At 38.7% G+C, this 25,045-nt stretch overlaps 1 protein-coding gene across 1 annotated transcript in view; it reads left to right on the top strand.

Annotated features, from left to right (window-relative positions):
* The window catches only part of mrpl45 (mitochondrial ribosomal protein L45), a 58,195-nt gene extending 36,032 nt beyond the window's left edge, over positions 1 to 22,163 (top strand). Inside the window, exons 4-8 of the mRNA XM_035404919.1 lie at positions 1,855 to 1,953; positions 8,611 to 8,659; positions 20,894 to 21,043; positions 21,134 to 21,307; positions 21,992 to 22,163. Of these exons, the coding sequence (XP_035260810.1) occupies positions 1,855 to 1,953; positions 8,611 to 8,659; positions 20,894 to 21,043; positions 21,134 to 21,307; positions 21,992 to 22,090 (571 nt within the window). The 3' untranslated portion in view covers positions 22,091 to 22,163. The remainder of the gene's footprint in view (positions 1 to 1,854; positions 1,954 to 8,610; positions 8,660 to 20,893; positions 21,044 to 21,133; positions 21,308 to 21,991) is intronic.
* The last annotated feature ends 2,882 nt before the right edge of the window (positions 22,164 to 25,045 follow it).

Here is a 25,045-nt window from a genome sequence, read left to right as displayed (position 1 = left end):
ATATGTTTGTTAGTTAGCATTGTAAAGTTCGTATTGTAAATGGTACAAGAGTCTTGCTTCATTTAACCCCTTTGTGCAGATGCCAGATCTGCCCAATCCTCACCCATTTAGGGGGTGTACTATTTAAGGCTTTATAACTCCAGATGTGAGCATCACAGAGACTTGTAAAATGGTTTAAATGAAGACAGTTGCACCATTTACATTCTAAAACTACTAGGTTAGATTATATACATAATTTGGGTAGAAACAAAGTACCACATATTCAATTATCTTGGTGAAAATGCTTGTTCTCCTTCCATTTGAAATGAAATACTGAGAAATCACATGTATATTGCAAGTAAGACTATACATGCTCTGGATCATAAACTCCTTGGCCACAAGTACGCAAGATCTGAGGGTTATATGTGGAACTAAAGATCTATTCTAAAGATTCTAAAGATCTTTGAAGCAAAAAGGAAGCAGTGGAGCCTGGCGTCCCTTCGTGTCTCCAAATCTATCCAAACCACCTAAATTGTGCATTTCTGTAAATTATAACACAATCATATATTTCAATGCAAATGAACAGTTTTGACTTATGCAACTTGGTTTTTCATCATTTTCAAGTGAGAATTACCATATTTTTTATCAGTATAGGGCTGTAAGATATCTAGGGGTCCAAAACCTCTTCAAAAATGAATGAATGGTTTTTGTACATTATAAAGCATATAAATTTGTCTCTTTATGATGGTTTAAGATGAAACATTGATATCACGTGCAAAAACATTGCGACATACTGTAGTACTCATACCTAAATATGTAATCATTCACACTTGTATGTTTTTCAGTATTCTACAGTATGTAATCTTTTGTTGCACGGGGATGGAACAACATGTTACTATCATGATCATTCCAAAGGAAATCTTACGTTCATCTAGCACATATCAGCACACATAAAATTTGAATGAGTATTTTCCATGCCATTTACGTTCCATACCAACAGCTAGGGCTGTTAGTTAGCGCCCAATACAAATTTTATGACGATTATTAGCAAAGGCTAACTTTTGTCTAATGCGAATACAACAATATCGAAAATAAGATGAACAAACTGAAAGGAATTACGCTGTCATAAAATGAAAGTGAGGTTTTGCATGATGCTGTTGTAAATACCTACCCCCATGTTCTATTTGCATGTTTATTTCTCAAAAAAGGATTGTTCAAGACAATAAATGAGTGCTGAATATTGAAAGGGACATATTTACATGTAAAACCAATGGTAAGATTGTATATTTACTCCATATTTAGTCAACGATATTGACAGTAGAATGACCTCGTACAAAAATTCTATGAAAATCCCTCTTGTGTATTTCGCTGTTCCGTAAGCAGCATTTTTCACCGCTGCATTAGCATACTTTTGGGTTATTGTTGGCTTTATCTTGTTGCTATGATGGAATACAAATATTTGGTGGTGAAAGAGTATTTTTATAATGCTATTGTTCAGTGTGTCATGCTTGGAGGGTATGGTTGCAGATGAGACAGGAGGGGGTTCAATGGACGACCTACGCAACAATGGTGGTACTCAGAAACTCCGTATTTAGCATTGTTGTTGTATATTGTGTAGTAATAGAGCTAAAACACAGAGTTTTGTTGTTTCCACTCATAGTTGCCAGAGCAATGAATGTCTGAGTTCAGCAATCGGAGCACGCCAGTGTCCCAGCCACTAAGGGGCTGGTGCAAAGGGGTTAAGCCATTTTCCAGGTCTCTGTGATGCTGACATCTTGAGTTATTAAGCCTAAAATTGAATTCTACATAAATGGGCAAAGATTGGCCAGATTTGGAATCTACATGAAGGGTTTAATAATGTCTTTGTATTTGCAGAATACGCAAGATCAAGGAGCTTGACTCTGAGTTCAACACAAAGGAGTTCCCTGCCCAAGCCCAAGATATCTTCATCCAGGCTCATGATGCTCTTACACAGTGAGATTCACAAAATCCAACGTATTTTACCTGAACAGCTGGAATTTCAGGCTGGTTCTACCACCAAATAAGCTATTGATTGGAAGTTATGTAACAGAACCTGTCCTGTACAGTAGACGTGTAAATGAGTTCCGATGATTCAAATAATGCAGTGCTTCTACAGCTGCAGGTCATGGTTGTTTGTGGGGGTGTGTCTGAATATTTTAAAAGAAGTTTGAAGTATGAGCAGTACATAATGTCACCACCTACAGTACACTTCATTTAATCACAGGCTTTCCAAATGAAGGCAAATTGAACACATGAAAAATGATGAAATTGAGCAGGTAATCTCAACAGTCAAATCAAAGGTCTTTTTCTCTTCAGTTGAAGCTACTGATGCAGGGTTTCCCTGAGAAAGGTTGTTAGGCCCGGAAGCAAGTATCTTTTGACGGGGGCTGGCAGCCCGGCGCGGGCCAGCGGCCAAGTGTCTTTTTTGATGGGGGCCCGGCGCGGGCCAGCGACAGACTGATGGCAGCATTAAGGTAGGGCCCTATAGTTTCTGTGATAACAGAATCACGGACGAACTCACGGAATTGAGAATTTATAAAAGCTATAACGCAGGGCCCTACATTAAGTCAGTGCTAAAAGCTGACTGGAGATTTGAAAATATGACTACGTAATGTGAATGTTATTATAAATAAGTAATTTATTCAACACACATTAAAAAAAATCTACAACTATTTACAGCATAGCAGAGTCTTACGCCGGGCACCCACCGCACGCGTCGCGTAAGCGTCGCGTGAACAGCAGGGCGAAGCAGCACGACGCGACGCGTAGGGTGTCTCCACTGGTTCCGTTTGTGTCGCGCAAAGGCTTGCGTAAAAGCTATATATTCCCAGTAGCTCTCGCAGTCTGCAGTGGGCTTACATCGTGTATTTCACGTTTGTTCAGGACTTTTGATTATGGGTTAAGTGAATACTTGGTGAGAGACCTTTTTCATTCTGTTAATTTGGTAATATTTCTTAATATTTTTTTATATGTAAATACGTGAGAAAGTAAACGCTTTAAATAATTACCATAAACTTAAATCGCAACGTAGCCTGCATAACAATCTCAAACGGTATTAATTTATTTGCTTGGTTAACAAGCGTGCCAACTTTGTGAAGAATATGTAATGATCATAATAATAATAATAATCCATAATCAACCATTGGGAATTCCCGTGTCGTCTTGTTATTCACGTCAAAACATTTATATGATCATATTTAGTAAAATCAGTTCATCGTCAAAAAGATAACAGTTTAAACTTGAAGGGATATGAACACCACAACGTCATGAACACCGGAAGCTTTGAAGTACAAGTGCAAAAAAGGCTTGCTTACAACTTCATTTATAAAATAGGTGCATTTTCATCGGCAAGACCACTAAATAATCAGATTTTTTTTAAAGCTCTGTGGATTATCTGATTTTTATTAACAAGCCCTTTTTGAAAGCACGGCGAACGAAGACATCGGAGAAGTCAAATAGGCTGAGCAATGGTTGGTTAAAAACTACCTTCCAACATTCGAGCTAACAAACCGTTGCTCGGTGCATTCACTTGTCAATCGGTCATTCAATAGGCTACGATTTTCTGTGGTGTATTTTCAAATTTACCCCACCCCCTCCGCAAAATAAGACAGCGAAACTAAGTTTGCCTTTTCCCCAGGTTCCAGTTATTTATTTATTTATTTTTACAAAACGAAAAGGCTTGTATTTTTTTTTTTTCCTGCTTATAAAATATCTGGGAGGTAACTAGGGACACACCCCCAGTAATATAAGGATGAAATATAAATCAGAGCATGTATACCTAGCATTTTAGAGCATATTTCTGTGTATAAACAGGCCATCGTGACGCGCGACAAGCCGAAAAAATAGAACTGAAGCGAAAAACTACGCTTCAGTTCGCTTGTGTCGCGCGAGCTTCACAGCCGGTACGCGACGCGTTCGCATCTGGTGGAGACGACGTCGCCCGCTGCCGTTGTAATAACAGTACTTCAACTACGCTTCAGTTACGCGCGTAGTGCGCTCGCGGTCGATACGCGTGCGGTGGGTGCCCGGCTTTACAAAGAATCTGACAACAATGTACAGTCTTGGAATTCTGTGTTTTCAACAACAACAAAAGAAATTAAATAAAATAAAAATAAATAACACAAGTTTTACACTCTACAAAAACTTGTATTCAAGTCCTGATTAGCTACTGAATCTTACAACAAGCCTTGGAATGCTGGGCACATTTAAACATTTAAAAAACTGTCTAAGATTTTTTAGCTTTTACAGTACCTTTCCTCCTTGACATTATCCCTAAATGTCACAAAGGAAGTATCTGTGTTACTGACTGTTTGGCTAGCTAGCTAAGTTAGCTAAATGACCACGTTGTCATAAAATTTTTCCCGACTGTGAAAACTGCCTACATTTTGGACACATAAATCTATCGTTGTTTCCGTTGCAGCCCTTTCGACACAAGCAATATCGAAATAAATCCTGAAATTTCTTCTTACCGTGAAGAGTGCCTGACCCTCAACCGCAGCGTTTTTTCCCCAAAGATGGTATTTCTAGATATAGCCTAATTTTGCCACTGTGTTACCACATTTCTACGGTTGCCGGTCATGCAATCTTCACCGTAAGAAGAAATTTTAGGATTTTTCCAATATTACTTGTGTCGAAAATGCTGCGACAGAAACAACGATAGATTTACTCAGTAGCCACATCTGTCCAAATGTAAACAAGTCAGGCAGTTTTCATGGTCGGGAAAAATTTTATGACAACGTTGTCGTGCACATCAATGTCATCAAGCTAACATTATTAATAAACAAGTGAAGTCGTTAATTCGATGGCGATTAAGTCATGTAATGTTACAATGTATCGAACTTTACATTCATGCTTCTATTATAACGTTATCTACACACTGCTTAAGTTAATATAAAAAGAATGTCCTTACCAACGAGATGAAGTGATAACGCAGTTTGTAACGTAGTTAGCCTACTAAATAAGAAATGGTGGCCTGCTAGGTAACGTTAGCTTGTGATAGTTGGAAGCGTCAAGTGTTGAACGTCACTACGCACAATGATGGTAAAGAACACTGATCTCAGACCTGCTGTTTTCCTATAGTGCGTTCACATTTTAACCAACAGATGTCACTGGTGAGCTTTCCAACCGAGCCGCCCCACTGTAACTGTAGTTTAAAAAACATCTTAAAAATACATTAAAAAAAATTCCCCGATGCTTAGGTCCGGCGGGCCGCCGGGCTTGCAATACACTGGCGGAAACCGTGTGATGTTTCCGGAGAAACTGAAATGAAGCTGTAACATCAATAAGATTTGAGAAGGATGGGAAAATGAATGAGATTTTTTTTGTTTCATTATCCTGTTCCTACACTATTCCTGATCAATATTCCTGAATTCTGTAACATATCCATAACATGAACAACATAGCCTATATGCCATTACGTACCTTAATACCTAAGCATTTTTGTTAAGGACTGTGAGCATGTCTGTGTGCTATGGGATCATTCTGGTGCGCAGTCTGCTGAAGGTGAGACCGGCAGCTGTGAAGACGTGCGCAGATGGCGCTGATGGACAAATAGCATTTACTATTGCTGCCTGTCGAGGGAACCTTGACTCGTTAACTTTCCACCAGTCAAGGGGATTTGTGTCCAACGACGGAGTAACGTTTTTCTAGTCTAAAATCTAATCACCAGCATTAGGTTATTAATTTATATGGTATACTGAAATTGAACTATTTAATCAATAAAATATATTAGTCAGCATTTTTATTAATGATTGACTGTTATTCGCTTAACTGTTAACATCCCTACTTTAAGCAGACGTTTTACTTGTCTTGCAAACAAAGTTAGTAAGGTTAGATTTATTATTTTTGAAAAAGCTTAGGAAGAACCCCTTCCCCCATGCCCAGGTTCTCTACCCATCTAAATGAGAATAACATAACATAAAATACTTCTGGAGCTCAATAATCAGTGATCAATTGAATGGACTTAAAATGCAGTTTTGGGTGGCTCATTTGATTAAGGCATCATAATGTAGATCATTCATGAGCCTCACAGACTTGAGTGGAATCCAGACCGTGGCCAGTGGCTCCATTGGGGAAACGTACAGTTGCCAACTGTGTTGCCCAGGAAATAATACACTCAGGAAGCCTATGCAGTATTTGTTTGTATGAAATTTGGTATGATTTGGTCATGTGTAAATGTTTATGGGGTGGGAAGTTTGAGCAACACTGAATGAATTAGGGGTGCACTGATCAATCAGCCCTGGATGGGACCTGGCTGGTTTTCGCTCCATAACACGTGATTGGTAGACAGCAGGTTTATTATTATTTTGTCCAATCTGTATTTCGGCTTCATTATGTAACAAATGTGAGCAGAGTTCATGCACAAGCTACATTGGAATGCTACTGCTACTGTATATCTTTCTCAAAATGTCAGCCATCTGGAAACGATACAAAGTGTGTGAAGCAGACATTAAAGACATTTTCAACCTGGGTCTTATTTTAGTAATATTTTTCATCAATCCTAACGGTTCTGATAGTATTTTATGCAACTGTTTCATTGTTAAGTTCGGGCTTTTTCAATGTTTTTTAGATTTGTTTTTTTCTTCTATGCCAGTAGCTTCACCATGGCGTCTATGGGGCATATAAAGAAAGACTGCAGGTTCAATGTACCTTTAAGCAAGTCCAGTTTATCTAAACCTGTTTTCGGGAAGTGAAAATAAATGTGAAATTTGTCAAAATTAAAAATAATTCCTTCTGAACTAGCAGAATAGACCATAACCTCTTAGACATTCAGTGCTACTGCAACCAAAGTATGCGTTAAAAACAGAAATGCTTTGTTTTAGTTTCATTAGTAGACGGTACGCAACAACTATGCCAATACGGAGTTTCGCAGCGCCACCATTGTCGCTCTGGTCGTTCATTTAACACTCACCCCCTCGCTGCAGTCTCATCTGCAACTACACCCCCCACTCATGACACACTGGACAATAGTGTCTATCTGGGCATACATAAAAACATCCTTTCACCACTAAAAATTTGTATTCTGTCATAGCAACAAGATAAAGCCAATAATAGTTGAAGGTATGCAAGTACAGCTGTGAAAAACACTGCTCACTGAACACTGAAATAAACAGGAATTATAGAAGAATTATATTATGGCATTCTACTTTCAATATATGTGATTACATATAGAATAAATATAAAATCTTACCTTTGGTTTTACATGGTTAAACATGTCCCTTTCAAGATTCAGTGGTTATTTATTGTCTTCAACAATCTGTTTGTGAAATATGTTCATTTGTGACGCCTGGGTACCTTCAAAAATAGCTGTGGGTAATATAAATAAAAATGTTATTTGCAGTGTTGTCGCCCTTTTTAGTACAACCTGGCTTGATTGACAATTAATTTATCCAGTAGGTGACCGTATAAGCCTTCTAATGATGTGTAATATGTCTAATTTTCCTTTTGAAATAGCATTTATAGCCCAGCGTAACCAAAAGTTGTCAATCATCATCGCCCCCTTATGCATTCACTCTGAGGTGGCAATACTTCTGAGCATGGCTAAGGCATATGTTTGCTGATATACTCAGCTGATGCTATTTTCTGGACCAAGTCAGAGGAGAGTGGAGAACAACAGCATTGATTCTCTGTCTCTGTCTCTGTCTCTATCTACTGAAGACAGTTAAGATTTATTCATCGATATGCGAGTGTTACTGCTCAAAATATTTCGCTTTTATGTTGTTTTTAAAATTGTAAATTGGTTTGTGGTATTTTATGAGGATATTTCACACTGTAACGTAAGCATTCGTTGATATCTCAGTCAGTATTCGTTGATATCTCAGTCAGTAGTTCAGTAGGGTTTGTGTTTAATGCACCAGATGTGACGTGAGCTGGAACATTGTCAAAACACGGTGGGTGGTTGAATACTGTCGTCCCATCCCCATACAAGAAAACATTGCATACGGTAGAGTACAGAAAAACACACAAGAGTTAATGATTACACATTTAGGTCCTGTACCACATTGTGTGATAATGTTTTTGCATTATTTTAAAATCTGACATCAATCTTACCGTCATAAGGGACACAATTATATTCTTTATAATAGACTAAAAGCATTTTATTCATTTTTGGAGAGATTTTGGAGATGTTTCTGCACCCCTAGATATTTTAGAACACTGTACAGATGGATAGCCTGTAATTCCCACTTTAAAATGATGCAAAAGTGATTTTCTTGAGTCAAAACAGTTGATTTGTAGTGAAATACATGATTATGTTGTGATTTACAGCAATGCATAATTTAGACATTATGGATAGATTTGGAGACACTAGGTACACTGCTTACTCTTTGCTTCATAGATCTTTTGTAGTTCTGAATATCCATCCTTAGGTTTTATGCACTTGTGGTCAAGAGGTTTTTGATCCAGGCCATATAGTTTAACCTGTTTTATATATGGGATCTCTCAGTATTTCAAAATAAATATTTATTATTATTGAATGGTGGGTTTTGCACAAACTGATTTACGGTTACAGGTCTGGATGGAGTAAATTCCAAGTGAGACTGGGATAGATAATACAGCGAATCTGTCTGCCAGATGTCTTGCTCACTGCGCTATTTTTTTTTTTTTTTTCAGCTTCAACAAGGAGAAATTGCATGATCTGGTGACTGAACGCTGCTACCCTGTACGTATTTACACAAGTTGGTCTGTTTCTTATTTAATACACAATGACATTCATATCACAAAATCAGATTGCAGCACAGTTAGCAATTGTCATGTACTAAAGTGCTTGCTATAATGTTTGCGACAAAGACATATTTTTTCTTGATTTTTCTCAGGAGAAAATTTAAACTAGCACAAGTGATTGCTGAGAGGACTTGTCTTACAATGTTCTTGTGCACAGATTTTGTACAAATGAAATTCTTGTCGTAGCTATCCTGTCAAGGGGTTGAGCTGGGACAATAGCACATTTTCAGGAATTGATATTGAATAAATACCAATGGTTTTATTATTTTCCTTGAAAACCGTAGACTATGTATTCAACATATATTCAATATTCAGTACGTTTAATATTCAGATATGTATAAGTTCACATTCTGTATTTTTGTTTGCTCTAGAGGGGTGAAATGGCATTAGTTACAACGACTAAACATGTGAAACTAGAGGAAATCTCCTTAAAACAATATTTTGTTCCGTTAAATAATTGTTAAAAGTAGTGAAAACTACTGTGGTGTAAAGCTGTTATTTGAACAAACATTAATTTATCTCTGATCGAGAAAGAGCTTAGTTTTAATAGCTTAGCTTTTTGATGGCACTTCATCCTACCACAAGACAATGATCCCAAACATACTGCTAAAGCAACAAAGGAGTTTTTCAAAGCCAAAAACTGGAAAATTCTTAACTGGCTAAGTCAGACTTCCGATCTTGAACCTAATTGAACCTGCGTTTCGTATGCTGAATGAACTTCATTGTGACTACAATTGTGGACTACAAAACAATCAGGAGCTGAAGATGGCTCACAGAGCATCTCTAGCAAAGATAACCCAGCACCTGGTGATGTCAAAAGCAAGGTGAAGTGGAAGTCCCACTGAACCACATTTCCGGTGTACTGCTACATGCTATGCTAGCGCATTTCATCATAGATAGCAAATGAAGCTTTGAATCTACAACCACAAAATTACATGGCTTGATATTATCAGCAAACAATCAATATGCAGCTTTACATTAATAAAACATCTTGTATTATGAGCGAACGGTCTGATTTGTGTACCAAATACCGGAACAGGTGTGATGTTATTAATCCTCGGCTGGCCAGTCTCTTGGGATTTACCAAAACAATCGTGCCCATGGGTTTTTTTTTTGTGTCGGGCTTGATATTGGTTGCAAGTTGGTTGAAAAAGCATCGCTAAAGTGCCCTCTAGAGTGGCAAAAACGAGAGGAAGTGCCCTATTGGCTGCCTTTCACATGGGAAAAAAATGATTGAGTGCCCTCTCGGGTGCCCCTTCATGCAATAAATTATGATGTGCCCTCTACAGGAAGAAAACGTGATAAGGTGTCTTAATGAGTGCCCTTTATTTTTTTTTGTAATTCAATTTTTATTGAATGAATTGTTTCACAGCAAAGAAAAAACAAAAAACCCTTCAAACTCCCCCCCCCTGCATACATGGGATATTATAAACTAAACATATTAGTGCAAAAGAAGGTCTTTAATTGTGGATATGGAGTCTTTCCACATCTTCATTGTGCCAGGTCTAGCACCATTGACCCTGGCCGATGATATTTCCAGGTATACAATGTCCAAAAAAGACTGCAACCAGTGTTTGACAGATAATTGGTGAGGTGGGAGCCAACGCTGGACAACGATTTTTTTAGCAGCAGTCATTCCAGCTAGCCAGAGATTACATTCTTTTCCAGAGAGCATACATCTAGTTACATCATTTAAAAGTAACAGGACAGGATCCAAAGGTAGAGGTTTGCTGATAATAAAGGAGGTGATATCAACTATCTGAGCCCAAAATCTCTGCACCTGAGGACAATCCCATAAGACATGCATCAAAGTACCAATTGTTCCTGGAGAACAATATGTGCACCAGGGGTGAGGTGCTAAACCCATAAGATGTCTTTTCCGTGGAGTCATGTGGGTTCTATGGCAGATTTTGAAATGAATTAATTGGTGATTGGGGTTCTTTGATACACCGGGGATACTTTTCCATACCATGTCCCAATTTATTGTCCCACCCCTTTGCTCTAGGTCTTTTTCCCATAATTTTGAGCCAGGGAAGAGAACAGTGGAATACGTCATTAGATGTGTATAAATGTACAAGGCTTTGCGTTTGGGTTCTGCCCCCACAATCCAATCTACTACTGGGTGGCAAATCAGATCTGTGCCCCAGGGGACTTTATATGCCTTCAGTGCAGATCTCAGTCTCAAGTAGAAGAAAAGGAGTTTTTTGGGATCCCGTAGCGAGATATTAGGCCCTGGAACTCAAGAATAGAATCATGACCAGCATTATCCTCAAGTACTTGTATACCCTTTTGTGCCCATGCATTTAGAGTGAATGGTCTGCCACCTGTTAGATTTAAATTGTTCCAAATGGGTGAATGTTTGAACCAACATTTTTAAGACCCAGAAATCTTTCCACAGCTACAAAAGTTTGTAGAACATATGTTATTAGGACACCACAACGTAGAGCACATTTTTTTTGGCTAAGACCTGCAAACAGAAAATCTTGTAACCTGATTGGCTGAATTATATTTAATTCTATTTCTTTCCATAGAGGACCCATGCCAGGGCTTAACCAGTGTTTTAATGTACGTAACACAAAGGCCCAGTGATATAATTTGAAGTTGGGGCAATCCCAAACCACCTTGAATTTTTTTAACCGGCAGTCTAGCCTTGTCAAGTAGTTTTTCGGGGGAGGTAGTGGCAACATAGAACTAATAAAATTGATGCGGGGAAGAATATTCATTTAAATACAGGCAATCCGAGCAGGAACTGATGATGGTAGTGGCATCCATCTGTTTATATCACACTCTACTTTATTGAAAATAGTTTATTGCATAGTTGTTTTTCACAACTAAGGTTATAGATGGGTATATGTCAATGCCTAAATAGGTCACTTCTCGAACGAATGGAATGCAATGTGGGATATTAACTCTTTTTGCCTTTGCATTAAGTAGCATCAGAGCTGATTTGGATTGGTTGATCTTAAACCCTGATAGTAACCCAAAGTCCTCAATAATTTTGAGTACATTTGGAAGAGACTGTTGTAGGTCAGACAGGTATAACAGCGCGTCATCTGCATACAATGAAATAGAGTGGTTGGAGGACCCAATTTTTATTGGGGAGACCAGCGTGCTTTGACAAATCTGCTGAGCTAATGGTTCTATTGATAGGTCAAAAAGCAAAGGGGAAAGAGGGCAGCCCTGTCTGGATCCGCGAGAGATACTGAACAGCTCTGAGAACAATCCATCTGTAGAAACTCTTGCTGAGGGATTGGCATACAAGACCTGGATCTTTATGAATTTATCACCAAAATAGAATTTTTTTAGAACACACCACAAGTACTGCCACTCTAAACGGTTGAAAGCTTTTTCCGCGTCTAAAAATAAGAGACCACTGGGTGAGGCTATTTTCTCAGTTTCAGCGATAACATGCAACAATCGACGGATGTTGTCTGAAGCCTGGCGGCCTTTTATAAAACCTGATTGATCATGATTAATTAAGCTGCCAACAACTTTCTCTAAACGCAGAGCAATAGTACGAGAATATATTTTAATGTCGGAAATGGGACGATAGCCTGGACATTCTTGGAGATCTTTACCAGATTTGGGGGGTATTGTGATTAAGGTCCCGATGGAAATGACCCTTTGCGATAGCAGCGTTAATAGTAGACAACCAAACAGGACCTACAATTTCCCAAAGAGCTAAATATAGTTTGGCCGGTATGCCATCAATCCCAGGGGAGCGCCCCTTACTGGTGAGTTTTAAAGCTTGGTATAATTCCTCTAAAGAGATTGGGGAATCCAGTTGCAAGGAAACCTCCTGAGAAAGAGTGAGGAGGTCCAGGTCCTGCAAGAAGTCCTGACAGAGGCCGGTTGAGGAGGTCTGTTTCTCAGAGACATATAATTTTGATAAGTAGGCTTTGAAAGCCTCATTGATCTCAGCTGTTTTGAAGAGGTGTCCTTTCTTTGGACAGTTAATTAAAGGAATGTGTAAACTGTTCTCCTGGCGTTTTAACGTCAAAGCAAGAAGCCGGCTGGGACGACTCCCTTCTGAGTAATATTTATGTTTGGTGATGTGCATTAAATATTCAACACGCTGTCTTAACAGATTATTCATTTCACTTCTTACTATGTTCAGTTGAAGTTCTGTCTCTTTTGAATAATTTGACTTCAGAATTTTCTCCAGTTCAAGACAATTGTGCTCTAATTGGGATATTGTCTGTAGTTTCTTCTTTTTTAAATAGGAAGAAAACCAAATTGTATTATCACGTATAAAACCTTTAACCCTCTGGGGTCTAAGGGTAAAATGAGGCACACTGGTGATTGTGCGATGCTCTGACATTTGTGTAAATTTCATCAACTTTATATACAGTGATTCCAAAGTGTTTCATATCTTTGTTTTCAGCACAGACTCAGCTACAATAATATGGCAGCAGTAAGTAGGTCATAATCATGTGTGGATTGTAAACTGCTCTAAAAACACACAAACTGTAAACAGTAGTTTTGAACATGCACAGGAATGTTGTAATAAAGCACACTGAACAATTGTGACTAAGACTTTTGGTCACTGAAATGTGTTCATCAAGGTCTTGGGTATCAAAAGATGACAGAATATTTTAGCAAATCCAATGAGAAATATAAAATACATTGCTAAAAGTTAGTGTTGTGACTACTATTTTTCAACATCAGGTGAGAATGGGAGGGCAAATGGCCTTTCTGTAATGAATATGCATTGGGTAGGACGACCTGCCAGCTAAGTAGGCTATTCACACCTGGCCGCGTGCCTCCCCATCACTAAGACAAAGACACAGTGAGCCATTTAGAAGACAGAAACAAAGACATCTTTTGATTTTCAGAACCTTTATTGAAGCAAACTATACGCATGGAAGATGAGATGAGACTGGTGTACTCTTGCAACGCTTGCGTGGCCTCTTAGCTAGTGGTGAACTAGGCCGTGTTTCCTGATCAGCATCTCTGTAAATATGATAAAAACAAAATTGTTAGGAAATGTGACATCAAATCAAACTTTAGTTATATAGCACATTTCCTTCAACAGGTGAAAATTAAATGTGCTTTACAAAAAAGGGGCAAACCACTAACTAATGAAAACAAAACTTATGACTTGTGACATTATGACTTGCCTCAAACTTATAATTTGTGACATGGTTACATCATATACACACAAAGAACCAAACAAACACAACCAGACGCAGAGAGGTAGCCTATAATTTTGAGAAGCAATGGTTAGAATCCTTCGTAGTGTGGGAATTTACAAGCGCGCAGATTAGTGAATATTCCTACAAACACACAGAGAATGTAATACAGCACACATACAAATAATGCAAGCTATCAACGAAACAACATTAGCTAAACTAAATAAACATTGATATTCCAGCTCAACTACACGCAACTCATCAATAACAATGCCTCAATCTGAAGTAGGCTAGGTCTGTTTAGCTAAGTGGTTATTATATTGCTATTTCCCGAATTTACTTACAGTATGCTAATATCAATTGTGCGAGGGCATCAGTTTTAGAATCTTAGCCACGCCACGGGCTATTTATTACCAATATGATCGAAAAACATACAGTCTACCTGATACTTCTAACACAACCAGACGCAGAGAGCCTAGCCTATAATTTTGAGATGCAATAGTTCGAATCGTTCGTAGTGTGGGAATTTACAAACGCGCATATTGCTGGATATTCCTACAAACACACAGATACGTTGCAATACAGTACACATATTTACCAATATGATCATAAGAAATATACTTACGCATGAAGTTGATCCTCAGCTGGATCAGTTCGCTGTTCGAAATGACACCGCTCTTCATCAGTTTCAGCTTCCGGACGGACCATTTTCCAAAATTAAACGAAATGTTCACCTCAAAAGAAGTGAATTAGGTGACACTTTGACATTCTATCCCGCTTTCGCAGACTTGGCATTTCTCACATGGATCTCGCATCGCCCCTCCTTTAGTCTCCTTCTATGGAGAGTAATTATAATGTTGTTAACATGTGAATGCGATTTGGGCGGACTTCCTGCTGAGCGAAATTCACATAGTAATGAGTAAAGTTTAACGAAGCATACATGATCTAATTAATCAAATTTAGAACATTTAAAACAATTCATATTATTTGCCAATGGGCGCGTTGGAAAGTCGCGATTCTAAGGTTTCTATCAATGTTTTTGTTGCGTCTGTATGATAACAGCACGTGAAGTTAATCATCCAAATAGAAACGAAAGTTAATTTCATCTTGTCGAGCTCCGCCGGCGGAGCTCTCGACCCCAGAGGGGTAATAGCAGCCCAAATAAAAGCCGGATCTGTAACTGAATCTTTATTAATTATGAATAAATTATATGAAGTTTTGTTTTAAGCTGTGGAAGAAATTCTTCATTATGGAGAAGTGAGGTGTTGAATCTTCACCTAGAGGGCCTGCCCTGAATAGCAGATAAATTAAAAGAGACTATAATGGCATTATTATCTGACAGGGACCTTGGGAGAAAATGAATATCCTTCACAGGTGAACTTAACTCTGGGGATAAAAGAACATAATCGATCATTGAAAACATTTAGTAGTTTGGGGAGAAGTAAGTGTAATCCCTAACGGTAGGGTTCTGTGCCCGCCATATATCTTTCAAATTCAAATCTTTAGAAAACCGTCGTAGTGCTTTTGAGGAGAAGGCTTGAGTATTTGATAAGGCGCTAAACATAAAGATATACACTTGAAACAAGTCATCTTTGTAATTTTCCACAAAAGTAAAGTCAGTCTGTTAAATTTGTCCACGACTGTCTAACTAGATTGCGAAGAAAAAGTTTTTATGCTCAAAGATGGTAGAAGGAGATCAGATGAATTCCAGACTTGGTCTTTGGCCTTCAAACATGATGAAGGACACAAAGACAAAACTTGAACGGTGTTCGTAGCTTGAGAAACATGGTCGTGGCAGAAACACGGCTGCAGCAGAACTAGGTTAGCATGCCACTGCTGCAACTAAATCTTGACCAAATGGGTAAATCTTGCAACTGACTTCTGTGTTTAAGTAGCCTGGGTAGTGTATGGTATTCTTGACTATCTTGATGGTCTGAAACTTTTGCTTTTAAAAAGGACACCAAACTGAATTGCTGTTTATAACCGAACATTCTTCCTGCAAGGGTTTGCTTGATAGGTAATAATAATTGGACAAAATGTAACAATGTTGCTTTTACAGTTGTATAATCTTTGTGGGAAACTCATTTATATTTTGTTTAAATGCAATCTATCATTTCATGCGCAAACCCCAAATAATATTGTTTAATAACTCCAATACCTGCATGACTAATGTTGCAAGGTAAGTTAGGCCATAAACCCTTGGGTTGAATTTATAAACTGTTAGACTTCTGTTGACCAAAACATGTTGTAGCCAACTACGTGGCCACGTTTCTTTCATTCATACAGCTGGCTGGCTACTTGGCTACACAGCCTTATTTAACCAGCTACATGGCTAGCTAGCTTGCTAACTTCAGCTCAGTTTGGTTAAAATGGAAAATTAAACTAGCGTTTCATTTACAATCTTTGCTAACCTTACTGATGAGTAGCTAGTTAGCCAGCACTGGCATGTGAAAATGTTGTACTGGATGCCTAACTAGACGCCTGTTTAACTAGTAGCTGGCTCTACCTAGCTATTCTTCGGATGTCATAACTGCATATTAGCTAGCAACATTCTGTGCTGTTAGCTTATAATTACTAACAATATTGTACTGAACAATAGCTAGCTAGCCTGTGAGATTAATTACGGTGAAGTTTAGAAGAGTAAACCTGCTGGCGGCTACCAGTTTTCATGTGCCACCCGTAACATTGAGGTTACCTACCTAGCTAGCGAACAATAGAGCCTTTGAATCCAAGTTAGACTGGGGGAATCCCCGTGGAACCACCATCAACAGGAGGAAACTCCTAGAAACGGATGTCATATCAGGGAGTCACAGACATGCAAATTCATTACAAACTACCGGTAAATTTATTCAATCAATTAATCATTGAATTGTCTAGACGTGACAACAAACCTGATGTTTTTTTATTGTTATTTGTTTATTATTTTAGTTAAATCATGTAAAAACTGGACATTCTGCTTGAAAACCGGATGTCTGCAATAATACTTTCTGACAATGTTAGTACGAGTCAGTATGAGTTGAGGAAAGATTACTTCTCTATAAACATTCAAAAGAAAATGAATTCTCGCTCTGTTTGGTCCATTTGATTTGCTCATTTGTAATGTTTCTTGCCATTTTTATTTGTATCTCTTGAATGTCTTGTTGGTCAGTAGTAAACATGAGTATATATGAAATGAAACAAAATACGAGTCAGATTCATCACTGTCTCAAGATGAATGTATTATGCTCAATGTCGGTTACAAGGATTTAATAGCGCATAGTTTTAATTTACAATTAAAGTTACAATTAGATCTCACCCATTTAAAATTTTAAAACGCCAAACAGGTTTGTCTTCCAATCTTATGAAGATATTCAATATGTGAACATTTCTGTAGACTTTAAAAATAAAATCAAGAACACATTGTCCTGAAATTCATCAATTTCTTTTTGAACAATCAACATATAGCCAGCAGGCTGTGGAGTTCTACAAATAAACCATAGGTCAATAGCCTGCTTTTCATCACAATCTGGCCAAAATAAAGTAAATAATAGGCTTAGAGGAAAAATAATGAAAGTAGACTTAATAATATCAAAACTACTGCAAAATAAAATACAACATTCTTTAAAGGTTTTTAAGGGCATTTCAGTTCAGGCTAGAGATGCAATGCTGCGGAGTTCACCTTCAGGAACACAAGCTTCTGCAGTGTTTGTGGTTTCAGGCTCATGCAGTGTTTTCTGGACAGGATGCTGGCATGCTGTATCAAATTCATTTCCCCTGATTGAAATAAATGCAGGTGAATTAATGAGCTAGCTAAGCTGCAACTATAAACAGTAACAGCAGTTCCCATAGGGGGAAGCCATCTTGATAGAAGAACAGAATTAGTTACAAAAGCTACCCAAACTCAAGCATCTAACTAAGGTAACTAGCTAAAAGTAATGTTGCTTACAGGTCCTACAGAGAACAGGCAAACTGCATCAAACTTGGCGAACTTCAGCTGACCACCGAAGAAGTTATTCCAAGGTTGACTCTAGTTTTTTAATGAGCCCTGTCGGCTTGTCTTTTTGTTTTGCTGTATCTAGGCTTCTTAGCATCTTAGCAAACTAGCAACAAACACTTTGTTGGCATCTGATCCCACACCACAGTCTCTGTAGCCCCACCCACCCCCCCCCCCCAACAGAAAAGTGCTATGCCCAGAAACGTCCCAAACACATTTTACAATGACAAATAATAAAAGTAAAAGGTACAAGAATTTGGCTAGAGTGTGTGAAGACCGAGATTCCCTGTGCTTCATAGATATGCCTTAGCGTAGCTATTTTATAATAATTTCTAATAAAAAATCCTGCATAGTATACCTTTAAATAAATATTGAATCTTACAAACATATACAAACATATGTTTGCCCCATTAATATACTGTATGTTTGTGGGTCAGATGAAGTTTAGTCAAACAAGCACAAAAAAGTGCTTTGGATAAAAGCGCTATATATAAATGCAGTCCATTTACAATAGTATGATTTCTTTCACAATGTGGAAAGAACAAAATTGGAATGTGCTCAGTTTGGGGAAAAAAAAACATGGGAGTAATGGTTAATCAAAGCCTTTCAGATTCTAGGCACTGTGCTGTAACAGTAAAAAAGGCCAAGAGGATGCTGGGATATATTGTGTTGAGTATTGAGTATGAATCCAAGGAAGTTATACTTATCTTATATAATACATTTATTAGACCACACTTAGAGTATTTTGTGCAGTTCTGGGGACCATACTGCAAGAAAGATATAGAGGCTCTGGGAAAAAGTTCAAAGAAGAGCAATCAAATTGATTCCTGGTATGAAAGATAATAATAGCTATGAGGAAAGGCTTAAGATGCTTAACCTCTTCAAGCTTAGTAAAAGGAGACTCAGGGGTGATTTGATTGAGGCTTTTAAATTCATAAAGGGATATCAACAGAGTGAACTACAAGAGTCTCTTCAGGTTGAGTTCTGTTTGTAGAACGAGGGGACATAAATGGAAATTAGCAAAAGGTAAATTTTATACAGACAATAGGAAGAGTTTTTTTCACGCAGAGAGTAGTCAATGTGTGGAATAGCCTGCCAGGCCACGTAGTAGAGGCAGAAACTCTGGGGATTTTCAAGACTAGGCTTGATACAGTGTTAGATACTCTCTAGTCTGTAGGTAATCAGAGCACTAATTTAGTCAGGAAAATGGTGAGCATTGTTGTGCTGAATTCATCATTATCTTATGTTATGTAATGTAAAACATTTAAAAAGTCTTGGTATACACAATTTTTTTAACAACTGTGTAAAGAATAGGCCTACACCCAGGAACAGCCGAACAAAAATCCCCCTCAGGAATTTTGGGGAGTAATAATAAAGGGGAAGGCTTTTTCTGTGTGGATCACCCATTGAAATTACTGATGTGCAATGATAAAAATAGGTACATTACATTACCATGCACCTATTGACAGTGTATGGTTATATATTGCCTTGTTTACCATCACAAACCTTTTGTTTCAATCTCACACAAATTGTGAGTCGTGATGAGAGCGCGCATCGTCTGGGTGTGTAAAATATCTTGTCGTGTGAAGCTGGCATAAAGCACTGGATACAGACAATTGTTCAAGCATTTAAACACATGACAAGTGTAGTCATTTAAAAATATTAAAGGTGTTTCACAGCTGAAATGCAGATTATTACCACTATAAATGATTGGGATTTGACACTTCCATGTGACACATAAAGCTTGAATGACCACATTCTCTTCAGAAGGTAAAATGAAAAACACAGGGCCAATTTACATGAAATAATTTCAGAAATATTGGATAGTATTGCTTTGGAATAAAGCTCGTTTAATTTGAATGAGCTAAGAGAGCCAATATTGTTTGTTGTAATTTGGCTTCATTTTGATAATACTTTTAATGGCAGGCCTACATTTTGCAAGATTTAATTAAAGGCTTATAGACTGTGCTTTGTATGTGTGAGTAATGCATTAATGCATTTTTGTACATTGAAAACATGTTTATGTTGAGAGATATATACACTGTATGACCAAAAATATCTGGTCATCCCTTGGTCTGGGGGTGTTTTTTATGGTTTAGGCAAGGGCCCATACAGTAGTTCTACTAAAGGCAAATATTAATGCTAAAGCATACTATCACACTCTAGCCAATTCTGTGCTTTCCCAACAGTTTGGGGAAGGCTCTTTCCTGTTTCAGCATGACAATGCCCCGAGCACACAGCGAGGCTGTAATAGAAATGGTTTTGTGGAACGGTGTGTAAGAACTTGACTGGCCTGCACAGTGGCTTAACCTCAACCACCATCCAACACATTTAGGATTTGAAATTTGAAAACCAACCACGAGACGGGCCTAATTGCCCTATCAGTGCCTGACCTCACTGATGCTCTTCTGGCAGAATGGAAGAAAATCCCTTCAGCAATACTCCAACATCTAGTATAAAGCCTTTCCAGGTGTGTGGCGGTGGTAATAGCAGCAAAGAGTGGACCAAATCCATATTAATGCCGTTAATTTTGGATGAGATGTTAGATGTCAAGTGTCCACATACTTTTGGCCATGTTGTGTAACTAGGCCCCTACCCTAGCTATTGATTCGGCAGAGCAGAGACAAGCCTCTGAAACAAGAGACACTTCACATACTTAATGTGCAGTTCAACAAGTGGACTTGCTGGGCCCTAATTGACCCGCGGGGTTCACTAGGAGAACGATATGATGTACAACCTTCTAACTGAACCCTTGCTAATCCTAGGCCATGCAATTGCGAATTGTGTGTTGTTGATTCCAACCATGAAACTTTGTTGTGCGTCGCTCTGGATAAGTCTGCCAAATGCCTGTAATGTAATGAAACTTACCCAAGTCCTGGAACAAGAACAGTGCCTTAACTGAATGAGCCATCCCCAAAGTTTTTAGTAACTCAAATGAGCACAAAAAAAGACAATTTAAATTTTTACACTTGTATTTGGGTGGGCCTAAGTGCATTTACTATATGTTACTCTGTTGAAGCTAAATTTCTCATTGTTTGATAAGCATTTCATTCTGGATGGTGTGCAGGAGATGGTGAGAGGAAATCGCTATAAGACACTGCGCTGGATGTTTGTGGAGTCCCTCGAACCCCCTCGTGTGGTGCATGCCCGCTGCCCTGACATGGTCAGCAAAGGCAACCTCTATGGACAGGTTACAGTGCGCATGCATTCTCGACAGGTAAGAGACTTTGTTGTTGGCTTTGGTAAGGGACTATATTCTCTCTTCCTCCTCTACCTCCTCTCACTTTCAACTGATCCTTCTTCTAAGACCCTCGCCATCTATGACCGTTTTGGGAGGTTGATGGTGGGGGATGAAGAGGTGCCACGGGATGTCCTGGAGTACCTTGTTCTGGAAAGACACCTGGTGAACCCCTACAGTCGCTGGAGACTCCATGGCAAGATTGTTCCCTCCTGGGCCCCACCCAAGGATCCCATTATTAAGGTGACTCCCACAGAAAAGGCAGATAAAACAAACATATACAACATTTAACATCTGAACAGGAATTCACAAAACAAAACGTACATGTACACAAAACACGTTAACTCACATGACAGTTACTCACTGAAGTTATTTGGGGTTTCTGGAAAGTATATTGAAGAACTGAGAGTATTTCCTGATTAAACAAAGAAATTAACTTCTGTATGCTTCTTGCTGTCTTCAGCTCTTAAATACAAATGCTTCAACTACAACTGAAATGATAATAATCATACACTCTATTTGTAGAGCACTTTTCATACAGGGACTCAAGCAACCCAAAGTGCTTCACAGTGGAATTATAAAAGATGATAAATTAAAAATAAGGATAAAATAGTCAAATACATGGATACCTTTTTTTTTAATATTAAGCATTATTTACTCATTTCTTAATTTTGCTGTTTCAGCATTCATTAAAGATTTAAACCACAACTCTTGCATTAGGAGAGATGTCATGTGTAGGACAAATATGACTTTTCCTTTTAGCTGTACTTTATAGTATACATTTTTTTTTTACGAATAAATTGGGGGAAGGCAGAAGAAACACCATAGAGAGTACCTCTTACATTATGTATGCATTTGAAGGCAGCTTTGATTTGTTTTCAGTGCATTAACTGGGCTCCGTGGGTTTTTTGGACATTTGTGTTTCAGACCGTTATGATTCCTGGTCCACAGCTGAAGCCCTGGGAAGAATTTGATGAGCTTAATTATGAGGTGGTGAACCCCAAAGCTGTTCAGTGGCACAAGTAGTCCACTTCTGCCTTCTGGATCCACACGCTTGTGTATCTCTGGCAGTGTAAATAAATGTTGTTATAACAGAAAACCCTGTCATGCTGTTCATTTCAATATCTGGATAATTAAATTGATGTTGGTTAGGTGGATTAGTCTGAGTTCACAGGATCACTCCAACCCTGTCCCTCGCTCAATGATCATGGACTGCTTCAGGCCTGTTCCTCCCCTGCCCATCCCTTGACGCAGCCTGGAGCTCCAGATCTGTCACACGGCTCCTGTAAACTGCACTATACTGAAGTATACCATTTGGTCTTCTCTTATTCCTGTTTTCTTTCACCTCAGCTATTACCTGCTTAACCCCTTCACGCACATGCCAAAACTGGCCAATCCTTGCCCATTTAGGGGGTACCCTATTTAAATATTTATAACTCCAGATGTGAGCGTAACAGAGACTTGAAAATAGCTTAACCCTCAAGCGACCAACTGGGGTAATATCTGACCCAAGGCATATACTTTGGTAATTTATTTGATCCTTCCAAAATGTCTTGACTTTGTCAATCAACTTGTCTTTATAAGAATCCAGGTTTCTGTGGGGACAAGATATCAAGTGACACATACTGACTGACATATGTTGGCACTATTAGATCTAACAAACCACATATTCCAGAGGTGATGAAGCCAAATGTTGCAAGAGAGAAAAACAGCTCAATTTTTGGCTTTCATGGACAGCTTACCTTGGTGTCATATTTACCATCGAAAGGCAAAGCAGTACTGGCACTGTCTACCATGCATCAGGACACCAAGGTTGAGGGTGAGCAGCAGAAACCAGACTTAATACACCATTACAATGCCACCAAGAGTGGTGTTGACAATCTTGATAATCTTGCAACAATTCACACATCAAGAAGAAAGATCAACAGATGGCCAATGGTACTCTTCTTCAATCTGATCGACATTGCAGGGATTGCCGCCTTCATCATCTGGATGGGAAACTTCCCTGACTGGATGTCTTCAGAGGGCAGCCGCAGACGTCGAATCTTCCTGAAAGAGCTGGGGCATGCCCTAGTCATGCCAAACATAAAGAGAAGAGCTCAAACACCAACACTCCAAACCTCAATTCGAGCTGCAATGCTAAGTATGGGAGTAAGCAGGCCCGGCACCAGGATGAAATGACTTGAGTGGGCAGTTAAAAATGGCGAGGGGGCAAATCTTTTTATGTAGTAAAACAGTAGGTTATCATCCTGCTACGAGCTTAAACCGATTTGATTTTATGCGAACCGACTGAACCGGCATTTGTCATTATGAGACGTTCTGGCAAATTAAAAAGTAGCCTACATCAGCAACCTGTGCCAACGGCGCTAAATCAAACTTGTATTGCATTAGCAATAAGCAATATGACAACATGATTAACATTATATTATGTTTGTTTATAAACGGAGCCACTGAGTGCAAAAAAAAAAAAGGATTGACAGGCTGTGTGCAATTTAGTGCCGAGGCTGGCAACAAGGAGATCAAATTTCAGTGGGCCAATCAAAGGTGGGTGGGGGGAAGACGATGCACATGGTGTGTTGTTTACTAGAGAGTGTTTTTTGGGGTGACGAGGCATGGCAGAGTTGGCGTCAAAGAAAACAAAAACTGCCAATATGGCAACATTTTGGATTTGAAGCCATCATGGGCTCGCATTATGTTGTCACGCCAATTTTGAATTGGGCTGCAAAAATGATCCGGGTGATGCAGTGACATTCTAAAACAGTTGTTATACCCATTGTGATGTACTTAAAGTTTTGTTGCAGCGTCCGTTGCTATGCTGACGCTGCAAGCCTTGTTACATTCTTTGGCGATAAAGATTCTAAGACAACTCGGCAATTTCTCTGGTTTAATGGGTTATTTTCCAGCCTGAAATGCGATTGTATTTGTAAATGGCTACACATGTCATCTAACTTGCAAGTAGTTGGCTATCTCCCTGGATATGAATTAAATGTTTTAACAGAAAATAATAATAAATGCAATTTTATCCACGGAAATTGCTATACAAAAAGGCAAAATAAATTTTGCGGTCGCGATCGCCGTCGTAGACGTCAGGAGAAAATGTCACTGACAAAAATGAAAAAAGTTTGCTCTCTTTGCAGTGGTTTGGGCTGGAAACGAGCTGTATGAGCGGAATAAGCCCCTGAAGTGAAGCACAACACTGCCTACTGATCGTAGATGAGATCGCTGTGAGGTTGCTTTCCGTAGAGGATTTCAGCTGCATGCTCCTATATTCCTGAAAATGCTGCAGCGGTGGCTAGCTAGCTATAAGTGCATACAGCCGTATGAGTGCTGTGTGCGACGGCGATTGCGACCACAACATTTATTTTGCCTTTTTTATAGCCATTTCCGTAGATAAAATCGCATTTATTATTATTATTATTATTATTATTATTATTATTATTATTATTTTCTGTTAAAAACATTTAAATCATATCTAGGGAGATAGCCAACTACTTGCAAGTTAGATGACGTGTAGCCATTAATTAATACGATTTTTCTATAGGGTACATAAAACTTGAACTGGGGGGGGAGAAAGTACAACTGAGGGGGTAAAGCCCCCTCTTGCCCCCTCATGGACCGGGCCCAGGAGTAAGGCCAAGTTCCAGTGCTGTGGGGATGCCACCTTCTGCAGCTAATCCCACCCAACGAAAAAGGTGTTGCTTATGCGACCGCAACACTGACCTGAAGGCATCACATGTATTCTCATCCTGTCAAAAGCCAGTATGCGCTATGCATAGCTTAGTTCAGATTGTGTGCGTTTATTGCCTGTAGAATACAAGGGTAAAAGGGCATCCATAATTGGTATGTTAGATCTTGTTTTTATAGCATCAATGTGATGGTAAATTAGCATTTTAATAGTAATTTGGATTACGCTTTTTTTCAGTCCAAAATATGATTGAAATATGGATACTTCCATTTATCATTATTAATCATGCTGTAATT

The sequence above is a fragment of the Anguilla anguilla genome, chromosome 2 (genome assembly GCF_013347855.1).
Source record: "Anguilla anguilla isolate fAngAng1 chromosome 2, fAngAng1.pri, whole genome shotgun sequence".
Classification (NCBI taxonomy): domain Eukaryota; kingdom Metazoa; phylum Chordata; class Actinopteri; order Anguilliformes; family Anguillidae; genus Anguilla; species Anguilla anguilla.
The sequence above is the reverse complement of the archived record's forward strand: the minus strand, read 5'-3'. Positions and strand labels throughout refer to the sequence as shown.